The sequence below is a fragment of the Fundulus heteroclitus genome, chromosome 4 (assembly GCF_011125445.2).
Source record: "Fundulus heteroclitus isolate FHET01 chromosome 4, MU-UCD_Fhet_4.1, whole genome shotgun sequence".
NCBI lineage: Eukaryota > Metazoa > Chordata > Actinopteri > Cyprinodontiformes > Fundulidae > Fundulus > Fundulus heteroclitus.
Genome location: NC_046364.1, coordinates 12,761,076 through 12,773,672, shown reverse-complemented (window position 1 = coordinate 12,773,672; position 12,597 = coordinate 12,761,076). Strand labels below are relative to the sequence as shown.

The following is a 12,597-nucleotide window of genomic DNA, read 5'->3' as shown; positions in this document are numbered from 1 at the left end:
ATTTTAGGTTGCATGCTTTTAATTCCTTGTGTTTAGCTTTTTTGAAATCTTACCTAGTTTTACAGTCTGCAAGGCCGTCGTGTATTTGTTTGTTGCAACCACTGAAAAATAATTGACCTCGCATTACTGGCTATGGCTCCTCTTAGTAAAATCGGTGGCTTTGTTACTAGATGAAAATATGTTTGAAAGTGGCTCTGCCCTAGGTTTTTCACTGTTCTGTAATTCCAACCTTGATACAGCTCTTGTGGAAAAAAATGCAATACTTGAAGCCATTTTAAGTGCTACAGGGAGAAAAATGTGAAATTAAGCAGGTGTAGTGAACGAGAGCTTGTCCAGACTTGGTTGTATATACTATTCTTTCCCATTTTGGTAATTTCTGTCAACTGATCAGTTGATTTCTACAGTTAAAACGACGGTAGGAAAAGTGTTCCCCTTTGGTAATTTGGTGCTCGCTCCTTACAGGGGAGAGGCATGTAAATAATCTGGCATTTCTCTGAGAGGCCCCAGAAAAGCGTATGGTTTGCCCATTATGATCGGAGCAATAGTGTTACAGGCATTTGCTACGGCATCCCATAGTCAACACAGTAAGTTAAGCTCCAGAGATGAAGAGGACGTCTTGTTGATGATATAGTCACTCAGGGTAAAAGGACTGCCAATGATAATTTTGTGAATTTGTTAATTGATAATTCATTTTTCTTTAGCATTAACTGCAAAGTACACTACATTTGATTCTCTCTCTCTCTCTCTCTCTTGCACTCTCTCGCTCATTATGTGTATGTGTGTGTGGCACATTTTACTAGTAAAGTGAGGAACTTTTTTTCTGGTCCTCACTTTTTTTTTTCTCTGGGTTACGGGTTAGGTTCAGGACTAAAGTTTCAATTAGGTTAGGTCAGGGTTAGGCCATAGAAAGGGTTGAAAAGGAATGGCAGTCTATGGAAGTCAAAGCATGGTCCTCAGTAAGTATTTTAAACAAGGATGTGTGTTTATGTGTGTGTGTGTGTGTGTGTGTGTGTGTGTGTGTGTGTGTGTGTGTGTGTGTGTGTGTGTGTGTAAAAACCAGGCCAGTTCCAGTAAGCAGCTTCCTCTGATTAGAAATCGTGAAACGATGAAGTGATGGTGTGAGTGGAAAGGGACGAGAGGAGGGAGATTTGTGTGTGTGTGTGTGTGTGTGTCTGTACACGCAAAGGCTAGGGTGGGGGTGGAGGTTTGAATTTGAGGTGTTACTCGCTTGTCTCTGAGGTCTGCCTGTCATGTACAGCATCAGTCATGCTCTTTCACAGCAGTTTTATTTCATCCACCACTCCCTTTAGTGCTTTGATGGCAGAATTCACTGATACTGCCTTGTGGGAAGGACGGCTGTTTGGGAAGCGTGTGTGCGTGCGCGCCGTGTTACACGTTGTCAAGTGCCTTTAAACTGTGGCAGAGATCAGATCAAAACCAAACAGCAAAATTACCACAAGTGAGAAGTGCAGATAACTTTTTTAGCAGAAAAAAAAAAAATCCAGCATTGAGGCCCCAGGCGATCCAGCCACTAAACACGGCTTTGCTTTTCTTAAGAAAATAATATATCATCTCGTTTCTTGTTTAACCAGCAATGCGTTTGACAGGAACATTAATAAGCATGTTTAGTTTTTTTTTTTTTTGTGGGTCTGCCAGTTGCACAGTTAGTTGCACTGTTGCCTTGCAGCAAGAAAGTCCTGGGTTGTAGACCTGGTCTGGGAGTTTGCATGTTTTCCCTGTGCATGCATGGGTTCTTTCTGGGTACTCTGGCTTCCTCCCACAGTCAAAAAACATACCTGTTGGGTAATTGGTTACCCTAAATTGTCTTTAGGTTGTGAGTGTGTGGGTGCATAGTTATTTTCATTGTGTGTCTAGGTGTTGCCTGTGATAGACTCATGAGCAGTCTGGGGAGCACCCTGCCTCATGGCCAATGATGGCTAGAGGTCAAGTGGGCTTAGACGATGAATGGATGGTTTGCTTTTGCAGTTTTTACTGTGGGGTAATAGAGAATTTACTGTTCCAAATGTTAACTGCAGTTGCTTTAAATACCTGTATTTAGTCTTTACGTTGCTTTTTTAAAAAATATATTCTAACCATTGAGCTGAAATTGATCAAAGAAGAGGGTTTAACCTAACTTAGGATATTTTAAGAAATCCCGAACTCATTCATACAATATTAATAAAAGGTCAGTTTAGATGTATTTTGTCGGTGTTGTTTGTAAAGGACAGCCTTAGCTTCACTTTTCACTGATTTTCTGCTTTCTGATTCTAATTGGCATCACTCAGTGACACAGGACTTTGCTTCTTGTCAAAAGAAACACTGATCCATCATTGCTGCTATAGGTTACAGCTTTCCTGTAACTGATGCTTGTTTCCTGATACATCCGATGCAACAGACTCCCCACTGCTCAGCTCTCACAGGTGTATCCTTATCTTTTCCTGCTTCCGGGGTGACGGCGGAATCTGATAATCACAACTATCGGCACTCTCTTTGATTGATTAACCTGTGACCTTCGACCTCCTGCATGACATCTTAATTGGCTAATGTATAATGAGTGGATTTCCCTGAAGAGGACCCGTTCTAAAGCCAGAGAGATTGAGGGGTTACGTTGGAAGGGGGCAATCTAATTAGCCAGTTTAACTGATAACAACTGGGGTGATGTGGACTGAGTGTATGTGGGTGATGTGATTTTTATCTTGTCAGTATCTCGTAAACGAAATGGATGGAGGCTTTCAGGTTTCACGTGAGCTTGACTTGTAGAATTTCTTTTGACCCAACCATGGAAGCAACGTTTTGCGTATGTATTCCTAACTCTTGAACTTACACATTTTGTCGCTTCGCCACCACAGATGTCAGCATGTTTTACTGTGAATTTATGTTACAGGCAAACACAGCACTGTGCACAATTGTGAAGAGGAGGGGATAGGTGCATGATTTTTAACGTGTTTTGCAATAAAACTCTGAGCTCCGCTGTGATATTTTGTAGTTTATAACTTTGCTCATTATTAGAGCAAAAGTTATGCCTATTCCTCTTTGCAAATCAACTCAATCTGTGTCAGATTGGATGGAGTATGTTGCACTTTGTTTTTCTGTTTGAAGTTTTTTTGTCTTTTTTGCTATTTTTTTGTATGGATTAGATTTCCACTACATATCATATTACATGTGGAACAAAAAAATGTATGTCCCCTCTGACGGGTGCACCCTCTACTAAATATTTGTTGTTCTTTCTACATGGCCTCCTGCAAACTAAAAGCACTTTGTTGCCTCACAATATGGAAATAAAATGGTTTGCAAGTTTGCACCATTTAATTTACAGAACATGTCTACTAACCTGGCCAGCCAGATCGATAATGTGTGACACTCTAGTTCTTTACCATACCATTTTATTTTAAGAGCACTTTAAAAACAACATAGAAGCTGACCAAAGTACTGCACAAAAAAAAATACATAAAAAATATATACATAAAACACACTATATTCTAAACAAAAATGAAGGAACCAAAACAAGTACAGTTGGAACACATAAAAAAACTCACTTTGAGTTAAAAGCCAAAGAAAAAAGTGTATTTTCAGATGAGTTTTAAAAACACCAAGAGATGGAGCCTGCCTAACCACCAGTGGCAGGTCATTCCTCAATTTAGGAGGCAGAACTGCAAAATCTCTGTCTCCTCTGGATTTATAAAAAGACTTTAGGACAGATAAAAGCATTTTGTCCACTGATCTAAGGACACACAAAGGTTTATAGGTGTGGAGCAGTTCAGGTAAATAGGAAGGGGCCAGCCCATTTTGGCACTTTAAAAGCAAGTAAAATAATTTTAAAATGGATTTGAAACGTAACAGGTAGCCAGTGGAGGGATGCTAAAACTGACGTTATGTGAGCATGTTTATTTCTTCCAGTTAAAAACCATTCAGTAGCATTCTGTACACGCTATACTCGGGAAAGAGTGACCTGGCTGACACCAAGAGAATTACAATAGTCCAGACGTGAGGTGATGAAAGCATGGACCGCAATTTCAAGATGGTGTCTAGACAGGAGGGGCTTAATTTTTGATAGCTGCCTCAATTGAAAAAAGGAGGACTTGGTCACAGCAACACATGTGCATTAAGTTTGAAGCTAGTGTCCAAAATTTTCTCCTAAATTAGAGACACAGGACTTTTCATATGGGGCCTAGGAGGAAAGATTGAAAAAAGGAGCATTGTTCGGACTGCATGAATTAATAAAGCATAACCTGTCTTTTTTTTCTCATTAAAACTGGGGAAATTCAGAACCATCCATCTGCTGATGTCGTCTAGACAATCAAGTTGAAGTTGAACAGAACCGTTATGTTTTAGAGGAAAATAGAATTGGCAGTCATCAGCATACAAATGAAATGGCATGCAATGCTTCCTAAAAATAGCACCAAGTGGCAGTTCAATGGCACGTAAACAGGAGAGGACCAAGAATGGACCCCTGGGGGAACTCCAGGGGAGGGCAGCTGAGGCAGAGGTAAAATCCTCCAACATTACACAGAAGCTCCTATAGTCAGTGATGCACACCCACTGCTCCAGTCCGGAGATAAGGATGTTGTGGTCCACTGTGTCAAAAGCAGCTGTCAAGTCCAAAAGCACCAGTAGAACACAGTTTCCAGAATCCATTACCCAAAATATACAATCAAAAACTCTTAAAAGAGCAGATTCAGTACTATACGTTTTAAAACCAGACTGATACACTTCCAAAATCCTATTTTTATCCGAATAACCCTTCAGCTGGGTATAAACAATTTTAGACAAAGAAGGTAACTTGGAGATTGGCCTGAAGTTTGACAAAACCAATGGATTGAGCCCTGCTTTTTTTTTTTTTTTTTTTTTTTTTTTTTTTTTTTTTTTTTTTTTTTTTTTTTTTTAAGCAAGGGTTGCACCACAGCAGGTTTAAAAGTGCTTGGTACAACATTTGAAGTTAGGAAAGCCTTCCTTGAAAAGACATGGTGGAACAACATCACAAGGGGATCCAGAAGATGTCATACCGATAACTAGTTTCTCTAGTGAGAAGAGAGAAGTACACGCAAAATGATCAAAAACTGTAGGACAACAGGACAAGGTAGATTAATTATTAGAGGGAAGAGAAATGCTAGTTTTAGTGTGGACAACCTTGTCAAAGAAGAAGCAACGGAAGCTATCACAGAAGTCTCAGGAAGCATCCAGAGGGGCAGTCTGATGAGCATTAAGAGCAATTTTAATGGTTTTATAAAGAATACGGGGATTATGAGTATTTGTCACAATAATGTAAGAGTAATATTTTACTCAAGCGTGTTTCGCAGCCGTCTGATAACAGAACCAGCTGTCACTCAGTATGTCAAAGAAACTTGTAATTGATCTTTTCTCCACTTTTGTTATTTTTTTCTATAATCCTGTCTAATGGAGCGAGTATGGTCGGTTAACCGAGGCTCTAGTCTGGGCTTTGATCGTCTGGCTTTTAAAATATTGTTGCACAAGGAATTAAGATATAAGAAAAGCTTCTCAGTGCTGGAAGACACTGCGGGCTGCAAATCCAACTGGCTAAAAACAGCAGAGAGATGAGCAGCAGTAGACAAATTACAAACTCGTCAGCGCCAAACAGCAGGTGGGCAAGGCTTAAACAATTGAGTAAAAGGAATAAACTCAAATAAAACAAGCATGTGATCCGAAAACAGTGCATTATCAATTTGGGACTGCTCCTATCAAATGTATTTGGGGAAAGGTGGGACATTCAACGGAACGCTCCAAGCTAATTGGGCAAAGTGACAATTATTTTGCCAATAAAGGTATCAAATAAAAACATAAGCAATAGTCATCATGAGAAACCACAAGTGCTTGTCAAGGCGCTTATTGCTGTTGTTCTTTCAAAGATGAAATTGTGGATTCTTACAAAACAGATGTGATAGCAGCAGCTACGTGTGAGTCCTCCTGCGCTGCCATGTTTATGTTGGTTCGGCTGTGTGCTCGGCAGCTCTTGCTTTCGTCGCACTGGTATGTAACCATAATGCTGTAACGTGATTGGCCAAAACCGTTTTTGGTTTGGACACAAACGGTTGAAGCTGGACCGGTACAAGATGGATTCTAGTGTGTTTGTGAAGGCACAAATACTAAGAAGAATTCAACTTGCAGGCAAGATTACATGGCTACAACTGTGAAGGTATATTATTTTTGTTGTGAGGAAAACAACGATGAGGATAAAATAAAACTTCAGCATGCATAACTGGTCAGCCCCCTAATGTCAGTATTTTGTATATGCAAATTTGTGCAGCAAATACAGCTGCAAGTGACTTTGGATCAGTCTCTCTGAGCTCGCTACATCTCCCCACTGGGATTTTTTTGCCCGTTCCCCAAAGATAAACTGCTCCAGCTCTTTGATTTTGGACAGTTTTCATTTGTAAACTGTGATCTTCAAGTCTTATCACTAAATCTCAATTGGATTGAGGTCTGGACTTTGACTAGGCCATTCCAACACATTCCAATGTTTCACCTTAAACCATCTGAGTGAGGATGCTTCGGATTCTCACAGCAAGACCTATGTCAGACCCTGTATTTAATACCATCCATCATTCCCTTGACTCGGGCCAATTTCACAGTTTTCGGTGCTGAAAATGTCCCCATAGCATGATGCTGCCACAACCATGGTTCATTGTGGGAGAGTGTTCTTGGGGTGACATTTTCAGACATTTTCCTTGGTGGCTGAATAGTTTAATTTTAGTCTCATGTGACTAGAGCACATTCCTCTATACCTTTAGGGAGTCGACACATATTCCTTTAGGCTTCTTACTTTTAACACTAACGGCCTTTTTTTGGCCACTCTTTCATATAGCCCAGCTCTATGGATTGTACAGCTTATTGTGGTCCAATGGACAGATCCTCCAGTCTCTGTGGTGAAGCTCTGCAGCTCCTTCAGGATTACCTTTGGTCTCTGTGCTGCCTCTCTGATTAATGCCCTCCTTTCCCGATCTGAGTTTTGGTGGACGGCCCTGTCAAGGCAGATTTATTATCAGACCATGTGCTTTCCATTTGAAGATTATGGATTTAATGTTTATCCTTGGAAACATCAAAGATTGGGATGTTTTTCTATATATGAGAAGGAAGAGAAAGGAAGAAGAGCAGGGCAGAAACACCAAACACAGGGGGGACAAAAGAGGTGTTTGTGTAGACTGACGTCAAGGCGGTCCACACAAATGCAGTAGAGGAGCTGCGGAGAAGAGCCTCAAATTTCCCACTCTTGGAGCCAGTTTCAAATGTTGCCGGTTTAGCGGCTGCTTTCTCTGGACACAATTTATCATCTGACTAAAATGTTTGTTGGATATAGTCAAACCCATCTTTGTGTGGACCAGGCCCCAGTTTTCTCCTCCATCCCATAGTCCCTTCCCTCACCTGTTTCGCTAATGCAGACACAGCTGAGTTTTGGTAAAAACAGCTGCAAGAAATGTTTTAAAAGTCCCACCAATGAGAGAAGAATTTAACGTGTGCAGCAACAGACTCGAGGAGCTGTGTTCACTGACCTGTTGTTGTAGTGGGAAAAAATACACCAGGAAAAATACAAATACTAATTATTTGCGTAAAAATTCTCTACAGGTGAAAATTTTACACACAACCTCAAATTGGTTTTGCATGTATGTGACTACTTTGGTACAAGTAAATGTGTAGTTGTACAAGTTCAGATTTTAATGCACAGTTGTACACATCCACAAAGCAAGCTTGGATCAAAAATACGAGCTTAGATGTTTTGAACCATATCTACCTCCATACAATGACTCGGAGCTTAAATAAAGCCACCGGCAGGTCACACGGTGCGTTTATCAGGGCTTCCCAAGATAGGCAGATTACATTTATCCTGTCTACACGATAAGAGAGACCGGGATGTTTTCAAAACGTTTCACTCTGGAACCTCTTTTGAAATTGTGCTGTTTTTGTGCAAATGTGTGTCGTTGTGGTCTAGCCGAACAGTAGAAACACAACAAAACTTCTTTCTTTACTGAGGAAAGCAGGGTCTAAGTTGGCTCCTCTGTTGTGCCATATGTTTTCCATTTCCGTATTATGATTAAGAATTGTTCGATTGCTCAAAACTGAAGATATTTTATTAGAATCTAAGCCATCTCTGAACTTCTTCACAAGTCCATGCCTGACCTGTCTGATATGTTCCTTGGGCTTCATAATGCATTAATGTTCAATAAAAAAAAACCCTCTGAGGCCTTCATAAACCCCGGTGTTACAAGTGGAATGTCTGAAGTGACTTCTGAAGGCAATTGCTTGACCAGAATTATTTTAGGTGAATTGGAATAAAAGGTTGGCTGCCACACATTTCTCGTGAAATATTTCCTTCATTGTAGTTCTCAAATAACTCTTTGTGTTTGTCTGTCACATTAAAATCCCTGTAAAATGTGGTGGTAACATGACAAGAATTAAAAGGTTTAATGTATCTTAATACTTTTATATGTATATGAGTCAAAGAGGTTAAAAGTAAATGTCTGAAATATTTGTTGTGTGCTATGTGAAATGAGGTTTCATCTGGCTGCAAGTTTTAAAAAGCAGACTGCCACATCTTAATGAAATAAGCAGAAGGCTTTCTGGGCTCACAGTGCATTAAAATGCTGAGTAGCACCAAATACAAGATTACATTTCTCTGAGAGTGAATAATTTAGTCCTTCATGGATTTATTATTTCATTTATGTTGTAATGTCTTAAAATTTTATCTTGATTTACTTTCATGTTCTCTCAAGCAATAGCCGTCCTGTAATAAATGTATTCATCAAGACGAGGTAATGCTGTTCAGATCGCATCATTGCATGTTAAACACACACAAGAAGCAGGGATGTGATAGAAGTTATGGTTTGTCTCGTATAGGAGGGTTATGCAAAGCGTCCTTCATGTCTCTTTAAAATCCGATTCATGCAGAAAAGGAGCTACTGCAAAATAAATAATTAACCTTTCGCTGTTAACAGTGGGCTCAATTTCTTTACAGATGGGGATTTGATGTATGACAGATTTATCAGCTCAGTTGTAATTGTGACCAAATCTCTCCATAAAACAGTGCAATATGAATTTGTAATGACGTCCAAATAATGGTTGTCTTTAGTTATGATTAAAGTTAAACTTTTCTAAGTATGTTTATGAATATTTGCTGAAGATCTCTGGTAATATCCTTTGAAACCATTTTATTCCAACTTTATATGTCAAAGTAGTTTACGGGAGTCTCTGTGTTTTTGTGCTGTGCTTTTAAAGTATAATGCCTTTTTTTATCTCTTCATTCTTTCTCCTCTTTGCTTTATATTGGGCTCTTCATTTTATTGTCCTGCTTCTATGTCTCTCTCTCTCTCTCTCTCCCCTCTCACACAAAGACTGTGAGGAGAATGTAGTCACGGAGGAGCCACGTAAGTCCAAGCAATAGCTCAGTGTGTGGCTGTGTTTGTTTTTCTGAGCATGGCGAGCTGTGCCGTAGGTGTGCGTGTTTGTGCACATGCTACTCGACTCCATCATGCGGGAGCTCCAAGTATACCTCTTCACTTTTTAATTGGATACAGGATCCCTGAAAGGAGAACAAGACCGCTTGGAACAGCAGGCCTACCTTTTCCTGCGGATTAACCCCTGTGTTCTTAGACACCGTTTCCCTCTTTTATTCCCTGCTAGCCTCTCCTCTCTTCTCAGCACACACTCGCGATAATTACAGCACCAGACAATTACCCGGCGTACTCCGAGGGTTGAGCGTTTTGTTCTGTTAATCTGGTGTCCTAGATAATTAAAAGCAACCAGGAGTTCCTCTTTGTGCACGTGACTTAAGAGGGTATGTTTTGTGCGTGTGTGAGTGTGTGTGTGTTCAAATCTGAATTTACACTACCTGGCCAAAAAAAAAAAAAAAGGAAGGTATTACCTGATTTATTTTAGCCAAGGTCTAGTATCCCTCCCCTGTGTAATAGCAAGGACCTTCTTGTATCCTAAACGACCCTTAAATAAATTGATGAAAGCATGTTAAGCAATGTCTGACGCATTATTAAAGCCTGGGCTCAGGAGGAGGAATGTGGTTTGGGAAAAGAACAAGAGCAGGTTGACGCGACGGAGGTATCATACCAAGGGTCTATGAAACAAGCCTGCAATCAAGGGTTACTAGAGTTGATTGATGTCCTGCAACGTATGTCCAAAAAGCAATATCAGCTGAGCGCCTACATGTCCATCAATAGGCTTGTCTTTCTGTTGCTGCCACAGACATATTCTGGGATGACACTGTCCTCATTTAGTCAGGAAGACTAAAACCTTACCTGTTGCCGTGAATTGTTCACCACACACTCCAGATTGAATCTTTGCGTAATGCTGTAGAAGCCTTTATGTAGCGCTCTGGCTCGCCACTTTTCAAAGCTCTGCATTTATGAACATTAGCTCAAGTCTGGATCGAAATGACTCATGGATGGGAAGATGAAGTTGATGCCGAGGAGAATGTGGGCAGACATCAAAGGTTAAAGTCAGACATTCACTAATAAACTGTATGTGGGTCTTAGTTTTGGCCAGTAAGTGTATTTTCTTTTTATTTATTAATTTTTTTTAACAATTCAGTCCAGTTTTGCTGGGGTGTAACGACATATGTATTCCTACTGAAAATATATTTTGGTATGCACAGGTACTTAACAAATACAGTATTGTTATTCAGCCGAACACCTGCAGAGTGAAATGTGCAAAATGCAATGTTTTGTAGCGCAACTTTAAAAGTGACACCAAAACAGACGAATCACTGACGTCTGCTAATAGGGAATATGAAAGGTATGTAGCCACGTTATATGCTTAAAAAAGACCAAAAACCATTTGATCATGATAAAATAAGGTTGTATAGCCTCCATCCTGATTAATGTTTTGATGGTCCTTTATGTGGATAAAAAAAAAGCCCCAGCACCAGGCATGATTAGCAGAAATAAACAGGCGTGGGGCCATCTGGCGACAGTATTGCAGAACTATCATAATCCCCGTTTGCGTAATTAATAAATCAAAATTAAATCATGCCGGACTGAGCCTGACCTTCTGAAATGCCTCGCAGTAAAGCGGCTGCTCGGCGTGATTGAAGACCAACCATTATTAATTAAATACGCTGATCTACAGCAATTTAAAGAGCCTCATATCAGAACATTTCAATCAACTCGGCGGTTTCATCTGAGCAATTGGCAGCTTTAGCATCTGCCTCAGTGAACACCAACATTCATTCTTCATTCCCAGTGGCATTCCAGTCTTTTCCCTCTTGGAATCATATTCTTTTTTTTATTAGATCTTGGAACATTCTTCATTGTTTCGCCTGGCGATGGTAATAGCCGTTAGCCGCTTCCTTGTTTTAGCCCCTGCTGCGCAAGTACTTCCTCTGTTATTAAACGTAAACACAAAATTTTTTATTTACTAACAAATTGAGAAAAACAAAGCATAAACTACCAAAATAACAACTAATATGCCAGCAGGATGTGACGATCTTTCATAAAAAACTTCTATGCAACCAGTGTGAGTTACTGACGTATAAAAAAAAAAAAAAAGTCAAATAACGTGGCTATGCACCTTTAAGGGTTGTGACGCAGCTACAGCGGAGGAAGAAACGGGTACCAAACCTGTAAGCATAAACATTTTTCATCTGCAATAAATTCTTTAGCTCGCTAGCTCACTATGGTACTAAATTACTCACCAAGCCAAATTTTAACTTCACAGATACGGGAAAAAAAAAAAATAGGCGGACGTCCAAAACCCTATCCATAGCATCCAATCAGCCCAAACTCATGTACACGTATGATGCAGTTGGTGGAATCTGTTGAAGACAAGTGATGATTTTCTTTACTGCATTCAGGTACAAATAGTAAACGAGTGTGACAAAATATCAAAGCCTCTCCAAAGTGATTTAAATATTTTATTCTCAAATATGGGCATGGTCTTGTTCTCAAAATGTCAAAACAATAACTTTGATTGTTTTCAAGTGGTTATATTGCTACATAATCAATCCAAATATTGGCTTTGCGTGCTGCTTTATTAATAATTAAACATTCAACCTAATCTCGAGTAAGCTTTCCACTTTTTAAAGGTTTTAGAACATCTAAAATCAAAGTTTTAGAGATTGTAAAGGATTTTTAAACGAAGTAAAAAAAATAAATAAAAGCATCTCATTTATTCTTAAATTAAACATGCCAAAAATATACCAAACTGTGATGATTTCTGTGGACTCTAGTTCTTAGATATAATTCGTTTACAGCAAATGGTATCTCAGGGCACTTTATAAGGCAAACGGACCCACTTTACTTTCAGCTATAAATCAAATTCGTACCAATACAATTAAGTAATATAGACAGGTTAGAAATGACACAGAGTTGGTTGCTTGTTTAGATTTTTATTTTTGGTCATGCTGTGTGTGTTGTGTCCCAGTAGAACGCGCAGCATCCCGCTCTCCTCGCCCCTAGTAACTTTAACAACGCACTCTCACTTTTATATGCAAAGCGTTTTTCATTGTATTCCCACAGTTTTTCAATAACTTACCATGTGAGTGTTTATTCTACCACATTTCTGTAATCTCTTTTGCTCATGATTCCTGAAAAGTAACTTATTTTTGTATTAGATACTTTTGCCTTTTTTCAAGAGGTGATA

At 39.5% G+C, this 12,597-nt stretch overlaps 1 protein-coding gene across 6 annotated transcripts in view; it reads left to right on the top strand.

Moving 5' to 3' along the window:
* The window catches only part of LOC105933805 (protein diaphanous homolog 3), a gene marked incomplete at its 5' end in the record, with an annotated part of 217,759 nt that overhangs the window by 60,177 nt on the left and 144,985 nt on the right, over window positions 1-12,597 (top strand). For 3 of the 6 annotated variants that reach the window (XM_036136074.1, XM_036136078.1, XM_036136072.1), the window contains 1 exon segment: window positions 9,342-9,374. In XM_036136074.1, the coding sequence (XP_035991967.1) occupies window positions 9,342-9,374 (33 nt within the window). 6 annotated transcript variants of the gene reach the window in all.